This window comes from Cavia porcellus, unplaced genomic scaffold, assembly GCF_034190915.1.
Source record: "Cavia porcellus strain 051 isolate PalLab524CR breed Dunkin Hartley unplaced genomic scaffold, mCavPor4.1 scaffold_15, whole genome shotgun sequence".
Classification (NCBI taxonomy): domain Eukaryota; kingdom Metazoa; phylum Chordata; class Mammalia; order Rodentia; family Caviidae; genus Cavia; species Cavia porcellus.
This window is the reverse complement of record NW_026947498.1, coordinates 69,177,039-69,200,522: the sequence shown is the minus strand read 5'-3', so window position 1 is coordinate 69,200,522 and position 23,484 is coordinate 69,177,039. Positions and strand designations below refer to the sequence as shown.

Here is a 23,484-nt window from a genome sequence, read left to right as displayed (position 1 = left end):
CTGTTTTCTCTGTCCTCAAGGGAACAGCACAGTAATCACCTGACTCTTCTGCTCCACGTTTTCGATGGCGAGCCATCCTCACCCCTTAGCAGCCAACAGTCCTTATACCAGCTTGCAAGGCCCGGTGTGAACCAGCCTCGCATGACTTCCCTGACCTCACCTCCCACCAGTTTCCCTCACTTGTTCTTTTCCAACTATCCAGGTCTCATTGCTCTTTCTTGGACATATCAAGTAAGATTTAATACCTGTGACATTGCGTTTGTCTCAACAGTTTTGTCTAGAATTGACACATCAGGCTTCCTTTTTCCCTCAGGTGTTTATTCAAACACATTTTGTGAGTGAGGCCTGTCAGATCCCCACTCAGACAAAGAAGAAAAACTCCCCCAGCAGGGCCACTGACTGCAGCTGCAGTGATAGAGAGATAACAGGGAGCCAGAGCATTCAAAAAGAGACAGACAAACAACCATCCTGACAGCCGCATCCATCAGCTCAGAGACCATGAAGAACAAAATCCCTTCCACCCAATAACTTCTACTCTAAAATTTAAAAAATTTCCCACCTGTCTCCTCCAGTTCCCTCTCCTACCTGAAAAGCCCTGTGAAGTTAACCTAAGCCCAACCCTGGGGCCACGCTCCTTTTGCCTTTGGTCCAGCACCGTCTGCAACAAGCTGAAATAAACTTCGCTTGTTGCTTCAACTTCATCTGTCTCCGTTGAGCGTCAACCCACCCTAACAGCTGGTGCTGAAACCTGGGACCATCCCCAAATCACGCCCCACGTGTGGGGGGCCTCCCTGGAAGGCAGGGGTGCGGGGTGAGCGGGGTCTCCTTCCATGGTCACCTGCTGGGCTCTAGCTTTACTCCAGATCTTCTGGGTTGGGGCTCAGAAGACTGACGCATCCTGGAGGTCCCAAGCAGCCCCTGGACCATCTCAGCTGTTGAACTCTGGGTAAACCTTACAGTGGAAGGTAAGAACATTTCATTTCTTACCTTCCATTCCATTCCACGCTCTCCTGATTTTCAGGAAAGTTAACTTAGCTCCAATTACTGCTATGGGAATTGATGGCACTATATCAGACCATTCAAAACTCCCTTACTTTCACATCAGTTGAGACCACAATTTTTCTCACATTCATTCTCGGTCATTCCTACTTGTTCTATCCCACTCCTTGGCTGAGACATTCTAACAAAACAACCTCCTAGCCTTGTTCCTGGCTCAAACTCCGTCCTGTAACCCGCCTTCTTGCACTGGAGGCTGCATTTTCTCCCTGCCCCATCTTGTCTCCGTACCTCAATCCCCACACCTGGGACACCTCCACTCCCTGTTGCTTAGCACCATATGCCACTTTTCATTCCACTAAAACAAGACCACCACTATCTGGCACAGCACCAGACCCAGAGCCAGCTTTATGGGGCTAAACCGGTAAACACTTTCTCAACACAAACTCCTAATCCCAACTAACTCTCCCTGTAATTGCTCCATTCTCCAAACAGATGCCCTGTCATCCTTGCTGTCTGCAAAACAGATCAGTCTTACCTCCTTGTGCAGGACCTCTAAACTATGAATCAAATTACCTCACTGTTTCCAATCCCTATACCCTCTTCTCCTCCATTCCCCCAACTCCAGCCACTGTTCTGTCCCTGACTTAAAAGATGCTTTCTTCACAGTCCCTCACACTCTGCTTCACCATGGACAGACTCAGACCCTCGCCAGTCATGACAGCTCATGTCGACAGCTCTACCCCAAGGGTTCTGGGACAGCCCCCATTATTTAGTTAAGCCCTTGCTTGGGACTCAATCTCCTTCCACTCTGTTTCTTCTCATCTGCTACAGGACGTTGATGACCTCCTCTGTAGCTCATCTTTTGAATCCTGTTGCCACGATACCATTTTCTTCCAACAAAATTTAGACCAGAAGGGATACCCTGTCTTATCTGCAAAGGCTCAAATTTCTTCTCATTAGGTAACATATCTAGGAATCATTCTCCCACACTTAAATAACATACTTGAATTCTCCGGAGAGGGTACACACAGTATCCTAAATTCTTCCACCAGTCACCCCACAACCTCTTTTCTTTCTAGGGAGCGTAGGTTATTTTCACCTCTGGTTCCTGGGATTTGCCATCCTAACAAAATCCCTCTATGAGCTAACTTGAGAAAATTCCACAGACCCAAGATACCAAGTCCTTTCCACACATAGCATTCACAAAACTAAAGCAGGCCCTGGCTTTGCAGTGGCTCTGCCTATACCAGATCTCAATCACCCCTTGTCACTCCACACCACTGAGGAATGGGGATGCACAGCCACAGGGACCAAGCCCTGGGCCAGTAGCCTTTCTGTCAAAGCAATTAGATAGGGCCGGGGATTTAGCTCAGTGGCATGGGGCTAAAATCCACCATTAAACACCGTCTCAAACACAAACTCCTATAAAAAAAACTTAGATTCTACCACCCTGGGATGGTCACCCTATCTAAATGATGCAGCTGCTGCCACAAGCATGCTCTCAGAAGCTCAAAAAATCACCCGCCATGCACCAATTACTCTCTATTCTTCCCCTAATCTGCAAAACCTCCTGTCTTTTTCTTACCCTCCACATTTAGTTTCAGTCCTAAGGCACCTGCAGATCTATGCCCTCTTCTCAGAAACACCCACTGTCACTGTGGCTCCAGGAAAAGACTTCAGTCCTGTCTCTTCCCTGATCCCATCCCAACCTGAACCTAAATCGCCTACAGCTTGGAATCATGACTGTCTTTGTCTCATCCACATACACTGCAACCCATTCCCCAACAGTACAGATGGACCCACACATAACATGGTTTACTGACAGAAGCTCATACAAAGCCACTAACTCCTCACCAGCCAGAGCAGGATATGCAACTGTCACATCAGACTCAGACATAGAGGCCCAAGCCCGGCTACCATACACAACTTCCTAAAAGGCAGACAGAACTCGTTGCTTTAACCTGGGCACTAACCCTAGCCAAAGAATACAAGATTAACACTTACACAAATTCAAAATATGCTTTTTATATCCTTTATAACCGTGCTTCCACCTGGTCAGAGGCTTCCTTACAACAAGGGGTCCTCTACCATACATTTAAACTTAATAAAAGCCCCTCTGTCCAAAGACTGCACTCTTATCCCCTAAAGCAGGAGTCATTCATTGCAGAGGTCACCAAAAGTCTTCAGACCCCATTGCACAGAGGAACTCCTTTGCAGACAAAACCACAAGAGAAACAAACCTCCACAAAGGCCTTACACCCATCGTGGGCTAATACCCTAACTGGTATTACGCGGACATATTCACCCAGAGGAGATTTCCAAATGCAAGACACTTCCACAGACAGCAGATGGTTGTTAACCCAAGAAATACTTCTCCTCGCTGTTCTCAGACTTATCAGATTCTCTCCACTCTTCACAGCCGCATTCATGTAGGGTGCAAACCCCATAGCAGGTTTTAGACACTGCTACCAGCCCCCTCATGGAAAACTTTACTAAAAGAGATCACAGCTCACTGTTCCATCTGCCACTCTACATCCCCTCAAGGTTTCCTTCACCCCACTCCCTTCCCAACCATCAAGCTCATGAATTCACCCTAACTCAAGATTGACAAATAGACTTTACATATACGCCTACAATCAGAAAGTATAAATATCTCCTGCTGTGGGTAGATATAATCACAGGATGGCCTAAAGCTTTCCCACCATCGCTGAAAAAGCTTAATCTTCCTTCAGTGTCCACTGATGGACCTTATACCTTGTTTTGGGCTCCTCACTTCTATCCAGACAGACAATGGACCTGCTTTCATTGCTCAAATCACCCAGATGGTCTCTGCAGCCCTTGAAGTAAACTGGAACTTCCATTCCCCACATCAATCCCAATACGAGGAAAGACAGAAAAAACCAATAGCTTTATAAAAGCTCACTTCACAAAACTCTCCTTTCAGCTTAAGAAGACTGAGTCTTCCTCCTTCCCATTGCCCATCTCCAAATTAGGGCGACTCCATGAGAGCCCACTGGCCATAATGCCTTTCAGCTTTTACATTCCATCTTTTTTCTTCTGGGACCAAATTCAGTCCCAGAAATCCTCTGGGGATGACCTTGCAGTTCTCCAACTAGTTAGACAAGAAATCTGCAGGGCCAATGACCAACCTCACTTTGCCTTCCCCCAGCAATCAGCCATTGGAGGATGACCTAGCTGATATTTCAGTCCTGATAAGAGTTACAGCCTTCACCCCTAAAATGCAGGTAGACAGGACCCTACAGTCACCTACAGCATTCCACCAGCCGCCCACCTACAAGATTGCATTATGTCCACCATTCACGACTGAAGCTTTGTCATGCAGACCCTGATCTCAAGACCCAATGCCAGCCACTTCCGCCCACTCAGACCACTGGAAATTGCAACTAGCCTCCCCAACCTCTCACCAGGTGACTTGGATACCCAGAGAGTAAATGTCTACCTCTTGTTTTGTCTCTCGCTTTACACTCTTTCTGAGGGAAGTCTGTCTTGGCCTCACCTGGTTTCACCCTCAGTCTAGCTTCCTAGACTTTTTCTTCCTCTGGAAAGTCCTCTTCTTCCACGGAGTGCTCTGTGATCTCTCCCCAGACAAAATTCACTTCCTCACGTTCCTTCTTACCTTCCGCCTGTCTGCCTGCCAGCCTAAATCCCTCACATGTACTGGCATCTCCCTTCCCTGCTAACCTACATTCCCCCTGCCCTCATCTTTGCATAGGCTTAGCACTGGCTGCTCCCACCGACTGGACCAACCTACACAATCCTCTTTGCCCTAACCTTCCTCCCTCTGACAGAGCTCATTTTTGTGCCACTATGTGTACTAAAAAACCAAACCATAAAAACTCAGCCTCATTCCACATCCCTTTCCCCTTACCCTTATCTCTCTTCTTCTACTTTTTAATCTCCTTTACACCTCCCTCTGACCAAAATCTTCACTCACTGACCCTTCCCTCCTACCTAAATGCCACCCTCATGAGTGGCTATTCACTACTCCACAAAACCAACGCCACAGGAGCAGATAAATGCCACCACTGCATGTCTGCCTCATCACAAGCCACAAAGGCTGCTCCAGTCCCACTATGTCACAACCCATATGGGTCACAACAAACACCTATTTCCCTGAGTTCATGGCCCTACAGCTCACATTGCTACCCAAGAACACAGAAACAACCAGAACTGGTGAAAGAGCCACTCTGGAAAAATTGCTCCCTTCTGGAATAACTTCTCTTCCTTCAAACCCATAACTATAGACATCTACACATGCTTCCAGGTCCTGCTTTGCCTCACAAGCACTAAAGGTGTGGGTCCCAGCCAAAGACATTTGGCCCTGACCCTCTGCAACTTTAGCCTGTCCATCCAAGGCCCCAAAACCTGGAAAACATTAAATGTGATTCAGAGACCCTATCAAAATATTTACCCTTCAATCACCAATCACCAATGTCCTTCTCTCTAGGAATTATATGAAACAGAAAAGCCTTCTCTCTCTACAAAGGACCTCTAATCCCATACTCTCAAACCTCTCTGTTCTGTAAAAACAAAACAGGGACTCCTAAACATGTAGCAACCTCCCTACCATCCTGTTCTTATTCCCTTAAAGATCACCCTCACTCTCAGAGATCAGCCAGTGTCCATCAGGTCTACAAAACTGTTCAGAGCCTGGCTAAACCTGCAGAGACTCTGACTACTGGGAAAGCAGAACAGAGAATGCTTCCTCTCCTTTCCTCACTAGCAGTTACAGCCTTATCTTGCACCCTCCAATGTTGGCACAGGCCCCAAGAGGACCAACCCTACAGCCTCAAATATACTGTGGCAAATGCACGGTATCTTGGAAACAACTCAAATGCCCATCAACTGATGAATGATAAAAGGGATAGTTTTTTTTTTTAACATAATGGAGTACTAATCTGCCATAAAAGATAAAATTTCAGACATTTATTGCTAAATGGATGAGCCTTAAGACCACACTCTTAAGTGAAATAAATTGGATGTGTAAATATCACCTTGTCTCACTGGTGTGAAAATATGAAAGTGTAAGTAAGAACCAAATTGTACAAGAGATACGATGAAATGGGAAGAAACTGCTCAAAAGGAAAGAGGAACTAGGGAGGAAGAGGGGAAAGGAAGAAAGAGAAAAGAAAAAATGAGAATAGAAGGATAGAATGGAAACAAAGCTTTGTAAATAAGGGGGGAAGAGGGGTTGAAGGGAGGGGAGGAAAATAGGAAGGGAAAAAACAGAAATCAAGGTATATTATATACAAGTACAAATTCCCTACAATGAATGTGACCACTGAATATACCTAAATTGTACCAATAACCTTAATTAAATTTTTTAAAATGTGCTCCCTGGATCTCTTCACCAGATGAAGCCTGGTGAGGGCTCTTTCCCCAGTGTCTAGCATACATTTGGGTCATCTCCTCAAAATTGTCTTCACTTGGTTTCTAAGTACACTATCCTACTATCTCTCCAATTAGTTCTCCTCTATTTCCTTGTTGGTAAATGAAGACAGAAAAGATAAACACTCATCTTGGGAAGATAACAGGTCTTCTTTCTTGCTAGGCTGAACAGGATCTCTTGTGGAATGAAAACCAGACCTTGTAAGGAGCAAGATATTTTAGCACCCAGAAAAAGCAGAGAATTTGCTTTCTGGCTTGCAGGCCAACCAACTTATGAAAGTATATTCGCTCTCACCACTGAAAGGAAATCTACTTCCTAAAAAAGATCATTGTTTAAACCTTCAACCAACATAAAATATAAAACTGAAATCATCATGTGGTTATAAGAACTATGAAATAGCTTCTATCCAATCACAACAGCATTAAAAATTCAAATACTTAGAAATTAACCTAAGCAAGTGAAAGACCTCTATAAGGAACACCATAATATTTTTTAAAAAGAGATTGAAGAGAATATTAGAGAATGGAAAGACATCCCCTGTTCCTTGTTAGGCAGAAGCAATCTTGTCAAAATTAACTTTTAACAAAATTGATTTATAGATTTAATGCAATTTCAGTCAAAATGCCAACAGCACCCTTCTCAGAACTAGGAAAAGTAATCATAAAATTTATATGGAACCAAAAGAGATCCAGAATAGCAAAAGCAATCCTTGACAAGAAGAATAGAGCAGGAAGCATCACAAACCCAGACTTCAAGTTACATTACAAAGCTACAAGGATAAAAGCAGCATGGTATTGGCATAGAAACAGACATGTGTAGACTATGGAACAAAACAGAGGATGTACAAACAATCCTAGGTACATTGAGCTATCTGATTTTTGACAAAGGGGCCAAAAAATATGCCGGAGAAAAGATGCTCTCTTTAACAAACAGTGCTAGGAAAACTGGCTATCCACATGCAAAAGAATGAATCTAGAACCATATCTCTTAAATTTTACTAAAGTAAGAATCAAAATTAGTCAAAGACCCTGATGTTAAAACAGAAATAATCTGCTGGGAGATTTAATAAACCAAAAAACCCAAAAAGTTCTTCTGCACAGCAAAGAAAACAACCAACACAGTGAAGAGACAACCTGCAGAATGGGAAAAACATTTTTCCAGCTATTCATTAGATAAAGGACTAACATTTAGGACATACAAAGAACTAAAAACATTAGACTTCCCCAAAGACCCAAACTGAAAAAATAGGCAATCAAAATGAGTAAACACTTCTCAAAATAATACAAACAGCCAATAAATATAAGAAAAATGCTCAGCATCTTTGGCCATTGGAGAAATCCAAATCAAAAACCACTGAGATTGCATCTTACTTGAGAAAGAATGGCTATCATCAGGAAAGTGGGTCAGCTGTAGAAAAAAGAACCCTTCTATATTGTTGGTGGAAATGTAAACTAGTGTCACATTAAGGGAATCAGAATGGAGATAGCTTAGAACACTAAAAGTAGAGATTCCATTCAACTAAGCCCTATAGATTTTTCTTCCCAAAACAGTTAAAGACATTATAGCAGCACCACTCAAAATAGCTGAATTTTGGAAGTGACATATATGTCCATCAACAGATGAATAAAGAAAATGGAGTACTACTCAAGCATGAAGAGGGATAAATCTGAGTCATTTGTAGAAAAATGGATAAAGCTTTAGACCATAATGCAAAGTAAAATAAATTAGACACAGGTTAAATATCACATGGTTTCTCATATATAAGATACACAAGGCAAAAATAATTTAAAGAATGAAAAAAAACCCACATGAAACAGGGAAGCAGGTGTTTTGCACATGAGATAGGAATACACTGTTGGAAGGAAAGAGGAGAGAAAGAAGTGGATGTAAAAACAAAGATGATAGGGGCTGGAGATTTAGCTCAGCAGCATAAGCGCCTGCCTTGTAAGCAGGCAGTCGTGAGTTCGATCCCTGGTACTGATAAAAAGGAAAAAGACAAAAAAAAAAAAAAAAAAAAGCTTTTAAAAAAACCCAAAAAACAAAGATGATACCATGTGGATATGCACCACCTCTCCAGATGAGCGTATGCATTATATATCACAAACATGTGCTAACAAAAATATATTTTAAAAAATAAGTTCTAAAGTGATTTACTTTATGAAGTGAATAAACAGCTTCTAATTTATCTGGCCATGAGTAATAGATACAACTACTTTAAAGAGGATGAAAATTAACATTTTTCTACTATAAAAACAAGGTTCGCTGAAGTTAGAGAATAATACTAAAAACTGCCTTTGATGAAAAGAAACTAGAGGGTCCTGGGGATTTAGCTCAGTGGCATAAGTGTCTGCCTTGCAAGCAGGCAATCGTGAGTTCGATCCCCGGTACTGATAAAAAAGAAAAAGACAAAAAAAGAAACTAGAAAAGAGAATTTTTCTTATTACATACAAATTATGGTAGGTTACTATTTTGGATTGACTTTTGCACCAGCATCCAAAAGAATAGATGGAAACAAAAATGGAATCATTCATGCTAAATAATCAAATTGAAACTTTGAAGTAGAGAGACCACAAAACAGACTAGTTTTTCCTGACAGCAAGAAATTTCAGTCTACTTGAATCAGCATGATTAAGGAAGTCTCTGCTTTAATCTTTACAAAAAAAAATGAACAGCAGAAAGGTGATGTCAACCAACAAATCAGGCTGTTGTGTGTGTGTGTGTGTGTGTGTGTGTGTGTGTGTGTGTGTGTGTGTTTCAAACTATTATTCTGTTTGCAGTTCCCACCCTACACACCCTCCTACTCTTCTCTCTCCCAGTCAGAACTCTCATTCTGTTTTACAGCATGGAGGCTGCCGAATTCACCAATCACAAATAAAAGCCATTAGCTCAACAGTTACATTTATTGTAATTTAGTCTTCTGACACCCTTAAATTGGGTCAACCTTTAAAAGAGTGACCAAGCAACTGTCAGGTTGGAGGCAGGGGGTGGGGTGGGGGAGGATGGGGTCAGAAGAAATAACAAATAAATGCAGTGTGTGACCCTAGACTGAATTTTTGAATAGAGGAAAGACATTAGTAGAAAAAAATGATAAAATTCAAATAAAGTCTGTAATTTAGTTTAAAAATAAACAAAAACTCTCAAAGGAAAACAAGAAACTCTTAAACAAGTTTCAACGCATGAAGCCCTTTCTCAGGATTTAGCACACGCCCTCTGGGACGTATGTGCTCTGCTTGGAGTCCAGTGCCAGCGAGGACCCACCCTTCCAGTACCTGGACACCTCTTCTGTGTACTCAATGGGTTGCTGCACTCAGCTCAGTTCTTCCTCCTAGAACTACATACATGATGTTAAGTCCAGGGCCTCTTTTGCTCGACCTTCACATTTTCTAAATCAAGTTTCTTTTGCAGTGTGACACACCCAGATCTTCTCATCTTATACATCATGATTTTTATAACCTTCGTCATTCTTTTTACACAAACTTTCAAAATTTGTCGAATGACCTGCAAGTCAATGCTCATCAGTACAAACTACTGTGAACTATTTTCTCTTGATGTTTTGAACACTACGCTTCTGCGCCTAAAACTGACTTCCCATCGCAGCTCCATCACTTTGGCTGTGGATAAAGTCACAATCACCAATTCCGTAGTCTTTTCCCAGATGGATTGTTATGATGCAACTATCAGGAATCAGGATGGGAGAGCAAGTACAACTGCTAGCATCATTCTGCCGCGTAATACTCACAAATACTTTGAGCGCTATGCGTGAGACAACTGCACTTCTATGCCGACCTACGCTTCAATTTGCTATGGTCTCAATGTTTGCATTCTCCTCAAATTCATATTTTGAATCCTAATCCTGAGGATGAAAGAACTAAGAAGATGAAGCTTTTGAGGTGGTTGGGTTATGAGGACATTAACCTGAATGGAGTTAATGGGATTTCTATGAGACAGTCCAGAGAGCCCTCCAGCCTCTTACAAGAAGTTATAAGGAAAAGAACACAGTGCAGGAAGAAGGCCTTCACAGACATGGACTCTGCCCAGGCCTTCATCTTGGACTTCCTTATCTTCTGAACTGTTACAAATAAATTTCTGGTGTTTATGAGGCACCCACCTCATGGCATTTTGTTATAAGCAGCCCCTGTGGACTAAGCTAATTATTCAAATCAAACCAAATAACTCATTTCAATAAAACTTACAAAAGGTTGAACTAGCAGAAAATATACAAAGTAGTTCCCAATCATTATCCAAAATTATCTAAAACCTTGTATAATACCTCTTAAGGGTAGATTATCACTACCAATCATTTACCATACTACTTACGGGGGGATAATTCAGAATCTTGATTCTCAACATTAAGACCATTTTTCCTAACACTCCCTCACATAATCACACTGGCAAGTAATAAAGCGAGACATCCATGTACTCCTGGTATGAAAGAAAACCTTTGTCATCCATGAGCTTTATCTGAGAGTCATAAACCACATCTGAAAAAACTACATGGTCACACACACACATTTTAAAAGCTGTGATGCATTCCCTTCCAAAAACCCAAGCGTCAGATCTAGGCTTCCCGAGAGCTCATCCAGGGCGGGAGCCATCTATTATACAAAGCCAGCTCATTATTACTTCCTCACATCTGGCCTCATCAATCTATTTTCTGACCTTTCACCCTCATCATCTTAAATCTCTTTGAAGTCAAAGTACTACTCATTTTTGTCAAGTGTAGGAAACATTTATAGCACGTGCACTGGCATGCTCTGATGTACACAATAACCAAAAAACGTGCTTTTTTGAGGATCACTCGAATACCTAGTATTGCTTCAAAGGGTCTCGATTTATGAAAAAAACAAAGTATCTGCAAAGCAGCCTCCCCATAATTGTCGCTTTAGGATCACGGGGCTATGTCGGGAGCAGAACGCCAGTGACACTCGGTTACCTCGCACAGCGCCTAAAGCCAAGCCCAGGGAGCGGGCAGGCAGGCTGGAGGCGGGCAGTCGCCGGCTCTGGGAGGGACAGCGCAGACCTCGACCCCTGCCCCGTCCCCGCCTCACCTCTCTTGTCTAGGAGCCACATGAACGCAAAGCAGGGCAGGAAGCCGATGGGCCCCCACAGCACGAGCAACGCGATGTCCCAGCTGGAGAAGCCGTAGGCCTGGCGCGCCGAGTTCTGGATGGGGCCCCAGGTGTTCCAGACCAGGCCCTGCGCGAACGCCAGCAGCGAGAAGAGCAGCAGGACGAGCCAGCGGCGCCCGTACACCCGCCCGGGCCCCGGGCCCGCCGCGGGCAGCGCCGCCGCCGCCTCCCGGCTCCTCCGCGCCGGCCCCGGCCCAGTCCCGAGCGAGGGCCCCAGCAGCGGCTGCCGCTCCTCCTCGCTGCTCCAGCCCGAGCCCATGGCGGCGCCCACCCCGGCCCGCCGCGCCCGCGGCTGCCTAGCAGCCCGGCAGACGCGGCCCAGCGCCGGAGCCGGAGCCGGAGCCGCGGAGTCGCTGGCCGCCGGCCGCGCCTTTGCGCCTGCGCGTCGAGCGGGCCCTGAAGGGGGCGACAGACGGGGTCCGCCCTGCCAGTCGGCGGGGGCGCCGCCAGGGGAGCCGAGCTCGACCGGGACCCCGAACCTGAGCCGCGACGAGACGGCGGGCAGCAGAAGGAAGCTCCCGCGAGGTCGTGGGGAAGGAGGTTGAGCAAGTCTGGGGTTGCCGGAGGAAGTGCCCAAGTTTACATCATGTGCCTAATAACGCGGTGACCTCAGGCCACCAACCTAATGCTTGGGTTAACTTTTTAAACTTGGGCTTATACTATCGGAAATTACCGGGAGAATAGGGTAAGACTTAGGTGTAAGAGGGTCAGGAAAATCATTTTCTCTGTGTAAATAAGTGCCACCTAGTTTTATAACTATTACTGTCTTTTGTGCCTTACATGCCCAGTGAGATTATAAACTAGCCAGTTTTATTCATGTATATGAAAGGTAATCTCTCTGCCCATCACTCTGGAGGCGACGGCTAAACATTATCTTGATTAACATTAGAAGATCTGTGCCCCCAAGTGCACTAGATCCATCTCTTGTGATTTGAGCTGAAGAAAGGGTGAGCGAGGAAGGGTAAAGGCTGTTGGTCTCCGGGCCAGGCAACCCTTTGTTTTGATAAACAAACCCTGAAGCCTGACGGCTGTCAGTGCCCTTAAAAACCTAAGTCCAGCAGTTCAGCTTGCTTGGGTTGGGGAATGAGTCACAGGGAACGCAATTAAAGGACATCCTGCCAGAGGTTCATGTTCTTCGGCTGCCTCAGAAGCCAGACGGAGTCACCTTGCTGCCCTAAGGCTAGAAGGGAGAGGGGAAGCCAGAGCAGTCCTGGTAACCGGGACTGGTCAGAGCAGCGCAGGGCCGGCCCTGAAACATCAATCCCACAAGGTGGGGCAAGCAAGGGTGGAAAGGAAAAACTGGACTGGAAAACGAGGAGCAGCAGAGACGAAGCTAGCGCTACACCAAAGAAAGCTGGGGCCCGGAAGGCAGCGGGCGCCCCACGCCGGAGCACGTGCTACACGCCGCTCCCCACCGCGGACCAAAACAAACCGGCGTGGCCCCGCCCCGCGCCACCACGTGACCTCGGAGCGCCGTTTCCGGGGGAACCCAGCGAGGCCCCGCGAGGACTTCCGGCGGCGGGTGCAGACTCCTCAGCTCCGTGCACGGTGCCTTCGAGTGGACCCTTCCACGCGGTGAGCATGGCCGAGGTCACCCAGGAGAACGCTCGCCTGACCCACGCAGCTGGAGCTTCCGGGGATAAAGGTAGGTGCCAGGCTGAAGTCAGAGCCTGGAGCAGCCCTCAGTGTCCCGGGTCTTCTGGACCCATTCCGGGTCTCTGGCCCCTTGCATTAGGCTATGGACAGAGTGATTAGTTTTTAGTGAGAGTGACCGTCCTCACATTGTGATAGAGTATCCAGATTTTTGTTGGACATAGAGGCTTTGCGTTCCCACATTCTAGCAGTGCTGTTCTACAAACAAGGTGTTTCAAAAGAGTGGATTAACGGTAAACCTGTGACATTGGAGTCCATCCCTTGAGATAACTGGAAAAAAATATTTTTTTGTGAGTAGGGATTTTGAGCTTTTATTCACTTTCTATTTAACGCTGATGTAGCAAATGAGGTTTGCAAGCCCATGAGCTGGAGATTACTGTTAACATTTAGGGAGTGGACAAGCTCCGTGTACCCCACTGTTTGGTAAACTGCCACAAAAGCTACGGACTTTTGAATGTTTATACCAGTGCCTTTCATCAAAGAGCTCACAGTGGATAAAGGAACCTAGACAGAAAAAACAGCATTACCAATGTGTGGTCTCTTGAGTACTATCCATGGTATACACTCACTGAGTGATGGCTGTTATCTGCAGGAGGGATCTCGGTAAAGAAACGGGAAATGCTTTGAGGAGAGAGTGTTTTGAGGAGGACCTTTATTGTTAGATAAGATAGTGACAGGACAAGGTAGTCCTGCTGGGAGCTCTGGAGAAGAGGGAGCAGAAAGTGCAAGATAGATGCGTTTGGAGAGCAATACTTTGCCATAGAGGAGGCACTTCCCATTCCGAGTAAAGAAATTATAAACTCCTTTTTTGTTTCTAGCCTGTAAGCTCACTTGCTTATGCACCATTGATCCTTCTATTTTCTGTCCACTGCAATCTTTATCTGGCTTGGAGTGTGTGTCATGGTTTATCATAAATGCTCCTTTGAAAATACACTGCTCTCTTTTTCCCTCCATGAACTTTATTCTGGAAAAAAGAACTCTTAATTCAGGATAAACCTACCCATTTACCTTCTTTGCATTAATACCTATCTGACTACACTTTAGTGGAAAAAAAATCCTGCCTGGAGATGGGAGTATAGCTCAGTGTTAGAGCACTTTCCTAGCATGTGGAAGGCCCTAGGTGTGATCCTGTAGCAGTGAAACAAATCCTTCATAAACTGGTGACAGTATAAAACAAAAAGTCCCACCTTTTGAATATTTTGATTCTCTTTCTCTAGTAAGTTTACTTTCTAACTTTTTCCATTGATGATTTCTCTAAATTTCATCTGTGTTCATCTTTTTCATGCTGATGATGCTACAGATCAATTTTGTGTCTAACTGATCTCCCTTTGCTCTCTGGTACTATCAGATCCTAGTCCAAACCATCCACATTTCTTTACCTAAACTATTTCTTCACGAGTGTCCCTATTGCTCATCTTTTGCTTCTCCAGTGTGCTCTTCATTTAGCAGCAAAAAGTGATACTCCTTTAAGGGCAGAGGATGTAGCGAAGTGGTAGAACACTTGCTGAGCACACTCAGAGCTCTAGGTTCAACTCCAGGACTGCAAAAAATGACACTCCCTTCCTTAAAAGTTTTCAATAAATTTCATTGCACTTAGAACCAAGAATAAAAGCCAAATTTCTCACTTGCCTACAAAAATGCATGATCTGGGCTCTGCTGATGTCTCTAGCAGTGTCTCTTGTCACTCATCTGCTTCTTGTTTTCATATTTAGCTGACTTCTTGATCTTCAGTTTTCAGAGTATGTCATCACCTGAGACCTTATGAGACCAACTTTGTTAGTCACCGTGGGCTTCCCCCACTGCACACCCCCACTTGTTTTATAATCTAGCATTCTGCCTCTGTCTTTGTACTTACCCCAATCTGTAATTACTTACTTAACCCATCAGACTGTGGATACTTTGGGGGCAGGACCATCAGTTTCTTTGACCGTGGTGTATCCAGTAGCAGACATACTGCCAAGCACATAGTAAGCGTTTGAGTGACTGAATAAGAGATCCCTATCCCAGATCTACAGGTAAGAGGAAAAAAGTGTCCGCATGGTCTAGGAATTCAAAGAAGTATGAGGAGTGGTGAAGAAAGAAGGATCCTGAAGGTCACTTACGTTCAATTAATGTGCTGGGACTTTAAAACAATGGAAGCCATCAAAGTGGTTTAAATGAAGAGTAACATGATCATCCATAGTGTTTGGAATATCACTCTGGTTAGGATGCAGAATGGAAGGAAAAAGGAGAAGGTGAAAGACTGGGGGACAAAATGTTTAACCCCACTGAGCCTCAATTTCCTTTTTCTATAAAATACCTGACTATTGAGAAAATTAAAGATACTACGTATTTATCTAGCATAATGTCTCGCAGGGATTAAGTATTCAAGAATTGTAAACTATTTTTGTTACTAAGGTGGGGTGGCCTGTGTACAGTATGGGGAAGGAAAAACACTCGCTCTGCCCACTTTTTCTCCGGCTGCTTTTGCTGGCTGTTGCCTTGAAGTGTTGCCCCTGTGCCATGCCACCCTGCCTTGGAGCCAGCTGGTTATGGACTGAAACCTCCACAAACAGTGAGCTAAATAAACCTTTCCTGCCTTCATTTTGAGTGCTGGGTATTTTGTCCCAGTGGTAAGAGAAAAGTAAGCAAGACAAGTGTTGAGTGTTCTAGCATTGAAGAAAACGATTGAGACAGATTTTGGTACCAGACAAGTAGGACTGTTGCCGTTATACTACCTGACCATGTAGTTCGGAAGTCTCTAGAACTGGTTATTGGAAGGAGTTGAGAAAGGCTTGGAGATGCTGGCTAAAGAAGGAGACCTGCAATGTTGTGAACCAAGTTTGATGAAAAGTTCTAGTCACAAAAGACTAGGATGCTGATAAAAAGGCAGATAGTAGAAGCCAGGCTCAGGAGGTTTCAATAGGGAATGAAAACTACTGGCAGTTAGACTCAAGGCCACATGGTTGTGCACTACCAGAAAATTTATCTACATTTTACTCATGTCCTGAGACTTTGTAGGAGAGTGTGATTAAGAGTGGCAGATGAATTAATCTGGTGGAGAAAGTTTTAAGTTAACCCAGTGTGGGAATTGTACCATAGTGTTAGAGAACTTTTAGCCAGGTTACACTGAAAATCAGAAGCAAAAGCTCATTTTGAAAGCTCTCAGTTTTGCCAGAAAGTTCCTGCAGAGATGGAGTAGAGGAGAGCTTCGTAGGGGGAAAGATTAGTGATAAAAAGAATCCAGGTAAGTGAAGACCTTTACAACAAAAACTCTGAAAAATGAGACCAAAGAAGACAACAGGAAATGGAAACATATCTCTTGTTCCTAGATAGGCAGAACTGACATAAAGTAATACACAGATTTAATACAATCCTAATCAAAATATCAACAGCATTCCTCACAGAGCTAAAGATGGAGGGAAGAAGGGAAAGCAAAAGAATAAAAGAAAATATATAGAACCAGAAAAGACCTATATAGAAAACAATTGTGGGCTCCAACAGTAAGGCAAGAAAGCAACACAATTCCAAAATTCAAGTTATGTTGCAGAGCTATAGTGATGTAAAGAGCATGATAGGGGGCTGGGGATTTAGCTCAGCAGCATAAGTGCTTGCCTTGCAAATGTGTGGTTGTGAGTTCAATCCCCGGTACCTATAAAAAAAAAAAAAAAAAAAAAAAAAAAAAAAAAAAAAAAGAACTAAGAGCATGGTGTTGGGGGGAAAAAAAGAAATGTATCAATAGGAACAGAATAGAGGATGCTGAAACAGCTCCAGGTACATTCAACTACCTGATCTTTGACAGTGTTGATGATGGCTTCTATTCAGATGTCTCCCAGAGCCTCATGAGTGGGGAGTTTCAAAGGGAGCTGGATTAGGATGTGTGAATGTGGATTAAGGGTGTCATATGAGGGTAGAGGGGTAGATAAGAGAAGCCCCACCCTGAATGTTATTGACACCACCCAAAAAGGCTGGTGGCTTGGATGGGATAAAAAGGAGAAGCAGGCTTGCTGTTGCTGATTGTTGCTTGGTGCTTTGCTTGGACATTTCTCCTCTCCCATGCCACATTGGCTTGGAACAGATGGACTAAACCTGTTCAAACTGTGAGCTGAATTAGTCCTTTCTTCCTTAGCAAAGAGAAAAGTAACTAAGACAACAAAGGTACTAAAAACTTACGCTGGAAGGAAGATGACCTCTATAACAAATGGTGCTAGAAAAACAGACTATCCTCATGCAGAGGATTCAATCTAGATCTGTATCTCTCACCACTTAGTAAACTATCATCAAGACATTATAGATCTAAGTGTTAAAACAGGAACAATATACTGGAAGATGAAATAGATAAAACTTGAATACACAGATGTAAATAAGGACTTTCTGAATAGAACTCCAATTATATGACAGAGTACCAAAAATCAACAGGTAGGATCATATCAAATTAAAAAGCTTCTGCATAACAAAGGAAAAGCCGGCAGAGTCAAAAGAACCTACAGAATGGAAAAAAGATTATTTTGCCAGCTACTCAGTGGGCAGAAGACTAATATCTAGAATATATAAAACTCAAAAACATTGGATGCCCCCCAACAAATGAGGCAGTCAAAAAATGGAATGTTTCTTTGAAGTACGTATGATCAGTAAATACATACATAGTTCAACATTATTGACCAGTAGAGAAATGCAAATTCAAACAGCAGTGAGATTCTGTCTTACTCCAGCAAGAACAACTATAATCAAGAAATCAAATAATAAATAAATGGTGAGACTTGAGAGAGAAAGGAACCTTCTGTATTGTTGGTCAGAATGTAAACTAGTGCAACCATTATAGAAATCAGTGTGAAGGTTACTCAATAAAGAGAAACTGGGGCTGGGGATTTAGCTCAGCGGCATAAGCACCTGCCTTGCAAGCAGGCAGTCTTGAGTTCGATCCCTGGTACCGATAAAAAGGAAAAAGACAAAAAATAAATAAATAAATAAATAAAGAGAAACCAAAAATTCCATTTGACCCAAGTACTCACCTTCTAGATATCTTCCCCAAAGAGGCAGTGACGTCGTATTACAGTAATACATGTATATCCATGTTCATAGTAGCATGATTCATGATAGCTGAATCTTGGGAGCTATATAATATGTCAACTGATGGATGGATAAAGGAAGTGCATTTATATAGAATAGAGTACTACTCTGCCATAAAAAGTTAAACTTGAGTAATCTATGAGAAGACACTTAAGTGAATAAATCAGATAAGCTTAAATGTCACATTGTTTCTTTGGCATGACAATGCAAATAAAGAGCAAAAAAATGTTAGATAACGGGAAAAAAGAAAGTTTCTTAAAGCAGTGTTGTAGTCAAGGGTTGTGAGGAGAACAGTTAGCATCAGGACACAGAATTTATACTGTTATTTTATGGTGGTCACCCAGAGTTAACAGAAGAAAGTGCAGGAAATCTATCCACAACACTAAACACATAGAATATTCAGTCAAGGGCCTGAATCCCACAACAATGTTCCTCATGAGTCCAGATGAAAACCTACAGCCCTTGACAGTGCCTCCCATGGGTACAACTGGAGGTCTAGAGCCCACAGGAAGGACTCATACCAGTCTCTTTTTTGGATCTGTGCTGGGAAGACCCGAAGGTCAGCGGTGGAAGCTAGAAAATCTATGCCAGTGGGGTAAGGAGCTGTGCTGGTAGGTTGAGGGTTCTACACTGGAGCCAAGAAGTCATACTCATAAAGACCAGAGCTGTCCTGAAAAGCATCACAGCCGTCCTCAGCCATACAGAGGTCCCAAGCTCCTCCGACGATAAGAACAGTGGATTACATGCCAGGAAGCCAGCATGATGAGTTGTCCTGGAGATTAAATGGCACACGTTTTCCCCTCCAGAGCCAGGAAGCAATGCTCGATATAAGGACCAGAGCTCCCGCAAAGTGAACCACAGCCACTCTCACAAACGAGGTCCTGAGCTCCTCTGATGACAGTGGTCGAACTCACACTGGAAAAGCTAGTCATGACAAGCTCTTCTAGGAGCACCAACAGCTCAAAACGGCAACACTTAGAGAAAGCCACACCACCTCGCTTTTCCTCTCCTCGTCTCTATGTTGGCAACTTTCCTCAGGTGTACCATCTACATTCAGCACCATGCTGATTTAATTCAGATAGTGTTAAGTTGACCATCAGTTTTTAATCCGTAAAAGCAGATTTTGCTTTATTATTCAAAGCATGACTTTATTTATGCATTTTGTGACATCTGTAGTGTTTGAAAGATTTTCTCTGTAATAGTATCACTTTGTATTTTGGCCAAGTAAACAAGCCTTTGGATGTGAGAAAAGAAAAAAGTTAAGTTCCTTGGATTAAGATAATAAGAAAAATAGTTTAAAGATATATCTGGAACCAAGCAGGCCCCACCTTTCCGAGGTCAACATTGCAAAAATAAGACTTTGATTTGACAAGAGACACTCAGTTCACTGAGCTAAAGAACAGCTTGGGGAAAAGGGAGAATTGCTCTATGGAATTCTGTTCACAGTCCCTCCAGGCCCTTGAAGTTTCCTGCAGCTGTGCTACAAAAAGACCTTGCTACTGTTCAACTTCTAGCAGACCTTGGCATTATTCCTGTGATGCTGGGTTTCTGCACATGCAGGAGGTAAGAGTTGTGGGGCCAGGAAGGCTTCCCCCTCAGATTTCAGGAGATTTGAGGGCCCAAGCCACATGCTTCTGAAAGGAAAGTTTGTAAAGCTGTCAGGGTCAGGCTAAAAGCAATGGAGATCCGAGAATGTTGGAGAAACCAAAAAACAAAACATCTGAACAAAGACAGATCAAGAAAGAAGCTACAAGAGCTCTAACCATCAACAGTGCCATAGGGGTGGACCTCCCTAAGATTTTTGGAGCTTACATCTCACCACATCTTATTCCAAGTGTTGGATATGGAGTTACAAGAATTAATATTTTCCCTTCCAGGTTCCAGTCTTGCTTTTATGTCATTGGTTTCTGTGCCTATGTTTCTCCCTTTTGGAATGAAAATGTTTACCTGTGCCATTGTATGTTAGAAGTGTTTGACTTTCTTTTGATTTTTACAGAGTTCATGGCTAAGAGCTTGCCCTTGAGTCCCAGAACAGACTTGGGACTTGATATTTTCAGTTGGAAGTGGTAGAATTTTAATAATTCTTAGTGATGAACTAAAAGCAGTCTGCATAAAGAGGTGCACATGAGTCTTTTTGAGGCCAGGAGGGGAATGCTACAGATTATATCTAGATGTTTCTCTAAAGCCTCGTGCAATCTTATGGTAACTTTGGAAAGTGATAGGATCATAGGCACATTATAACTGACTGCTTGTTAGGAGGTGGGGCCTGGTAGAAAAAGGCAGGTCACTGTGAGCATGACATGTAAGATTCTCTCTCTCTTCCCATCTCCTCCCTTGCTTTCTCTTTGCTTCCTGGTGGCCGTATCATGACCAGCTGTTTTCTGTGCCATGTACCTGTATCATATTGTCACACCTTGGAGACAGCCAACTAAGCACTGAAATGTGAATCAAAATAAACCTCCAACCCTTGCAGTTTCAGGTGTTGGTTATTCTTCCCCAGCAGTGAAGACAGTGGCTGAGTTAATAATGCGAGGTGAAATAAACCAGATATGAAGGTAAAATACTACGTGAGTTCTCTTACATGAGAAACTCAAAATATAGGTGATTTAAAGAGCAAAACAAAAAGCAGATTATACCAAACAGGTAGTTAGACCTTTTTACATACAAAAACATTGTAGGGATGGAGGGAGAGAGGAAATAGAGGAGAGGTGGGGAAATAAAAAAGACTAAGATGTGTAAGTACCAAGTTCCCATGATGAGTGGGACCACAAACACTTAGTAATAGAAAAACTGAAAGAGGATGCCACCTTTAAGCTATGAATAGTTGTACAGGTCTGTGATCCCAGCACTCTGGGAAGCTGAGGCAGGAAGATCTCAGGTTCAAGGTCAGTCTAGGCAAGTTAGCAACTTAGTGAGACCTGGTTTCAAAATAAAAAGGCTGAAACTGTAGTCATGAAGGTCTTGAGTTCGTTATCTAGAATTCACACACAAAAAATGATACCACCTTTAATATGATCATACTGACGATTCAACTTTAGCACTTGAATTTTAAAGAGAGGGCACCTGGAAACTGTAATGTCAGGGTTTTCTTTTCTTTCTTTCCCTTTTCTTTTTTCTTTTTTTGGTACCAGGAATATTAAACTCATGACCTTGTGCTTGCCAGCTGGGCGCTGTGTCTCTGCGCTGTATCCTCAGTCTTGAAGAGGTATTTTTGTGGGAGAGGTCCCCAAAGTAAAAAAAGCAAGTAGAGCTGACATCATGTGTCTCTATTGTATGGCAACTGTCTTCACCATTTTGAAGTATAGAATTCAGTAATGTTACATAGATTTGCACTATAATGCAGATCTCTGTAACTTTTTAATGTTACCTATATGAAATTTTTTATCCATTAAACAGCTTTCCACCCTCGCCCTCCACTCATGCCTCTGGCAGCTGGTATGTGCTATTCCATTTTACTTCCAGTTCCTAAAAATTTGACCACTTTAGCAACCTCGCATAGGGAGTTATACGATGTTTATCTTTTTGTGGCTGTTTTATTTCACTTAGCGTATGTCCGTGAGATTCATCTGTATTGTAGTATGTGACACGAGGACCTTCCTTGAAAAGGCAGAATGATACTTCATTGTGTGTGTAACATTCATTTATCACTAGACTTCTGGATTGCTCCCACCACTTGATATGCTTCTATATGATATGCTTCTATAAACATGGGTTTGCAGATATCTCTTTTGTTAAACATCTTATTGAAAGTATGATGAAATAACTAGTATTTTGAATTATGAAAAATGTACTTAGAGAAACGTAGAGTTAGGTGAAAACAGGTTGAGAGGCCTCAATGAATGTGGCAGAGAGTGGAATGAAGGAGAAACATGAACAAATAATAAAAGAAAAATAGAATAGCAGAGATGGGACAGAGAAGGTGGGCTATAATCTCTAATATAGATAGCCTTGATACACTAACAAAAAGAAACACAGGCAGAGTAAATCAGGATATAGGGTCCATTGAGATGCTCTGAGTAGGAAATACACTCAACCTGAAAGAGGGTTAATAAACTGAAAGTTAAAGATGAGAAAACGATGCTCAATGTAACAGGGAACCAGAGAGAAATAGGGACAACTCGTCCAGCAGCTGCAGATAGGTTGGAAAGTCATGACACTTTTGTGCAGTGGGGAACTACTCAGCTAGAAGGAAGGAAAACCTTGTGGCTTTAGTAAGTAAAAAAGTACAGCTCAAGATCAAGCTCAGGGGTAAAAAGGTTCAACACCACTTAGAGAGATAATGGGTTGCCCCCCTAATCTAAAAACTAAAGGAGTTAGTGGGACCCAAAATATACAAAGCACCCTGAGAAAGGGAAAAGTGAAGAATTGCCTAAAAAAGAAAGGTGGAGGACATTGTTAATAGTGTATCAGGATTTAAAAGCCACAGTAATCTTACCGCTCTGTTTAGTTTGATTTTATTTTATCCTGTCTACTCATACTAGATTTAAGGGCTCAGACAGCTATCCCCCAAATAGCAGGTTATACTATGGTAACTATCCTTCATTTCCTATTAACTTACACTGAAGCCCTGTATTACTTACATTATCTTACTATGACTGATCTTATTTGAAGGTTTGTTAGACCACTGTTTTGCCTTGACTGATTTTATTCAAATTTGGTATGCTTGATAGTATCAAGTCTAAGAGCAGAGGCAACTACTCTGAAGATGATAAGATGTAATAAGATACCCATTCCGGTTTGATTATTAACTGCTTTTGAAGTTCTACAATGTCTCCAAAGTTCTGTTTTTATTAAAATAGCTATGTAATGCTATGTTCAATTATAGTATGTCTGATGATGTGGACAAGTCTATTGAAAATAACAACACAAAGCATAGTAACTACTGTAGATTACCTAATGTTGTGGTTTTATATGTCTTTTTCATTTCTTGTTTTTCTAGGAATTTATTTTGTTGTCTTGTTATGATCTGTTTTTTCCTATAATACAGAAAGGAAATATATACATGTAGAGACTCACACATGGGAAGAATTTCTAAACAGTTTACGGGAACAGATTATATAATGCACGATGTGATGTGCAGATACTCTGAAGAAGAAGAGACACTAAGAAACCCAGTGCTAGTTCTGTAGCATTATGACATAAAATCTAGCAGTACTCTTATTCACTGTTCAGAGTGATATTAGTCTAGTCTCTTATGTTCGTTTTCAGCATACGTAAAGATAAGGACAGCTACTACGAAGAGAA

General features: G+C 42.8%; 2 protein-coding genes across 3 annotated transcripts in view; one reads left to right on the top strand and one right to left on the bottom strand.

Moving 5' to 3' along the window:
- The window catches only part of Slc49a4 (solute carrier family 49 member 4), a 111,636-nt gene extending 99,686 nt beyond the window's left edge, over nt 1-11,950 (bottom strand). Inside the window, exon 1 of the mRNA XM_063225086.1 lies at nt 11,458-11,950. Coding sequence (XP_063081156.1) covers nt 11,458-11,797 — 340 coding nt within the window. The 5' untranslated portion in view covers nt 11,798-11,950. The remainder of the gene's footprint in view (nt 1-11,457) is intronic.
- A 256-nt stretch (nt 11,951-12,206) lies between these two features.
- Hspbap1 (HSPB1 associated protein 1) overlaps nt 12,207-23,484 on the top strand; it is a 74,363-nt gene continuing 63,085 nt past the window's right edge. For both annotated transcript variants that reach the window (XM_003464157.5, XM_013146380.3), the window contains exon 1: nt 12,207-13,183. In XM_003464157.5, the coding sequence (XP_003464205.4) occupies nt 12,667-13,183 (517 nt within the window). In that variant the 5' untranslated portion in view covers nt 12,207-12,666. The remainder of the gene's footprint in view (nt 13,184-23,484) is intronic.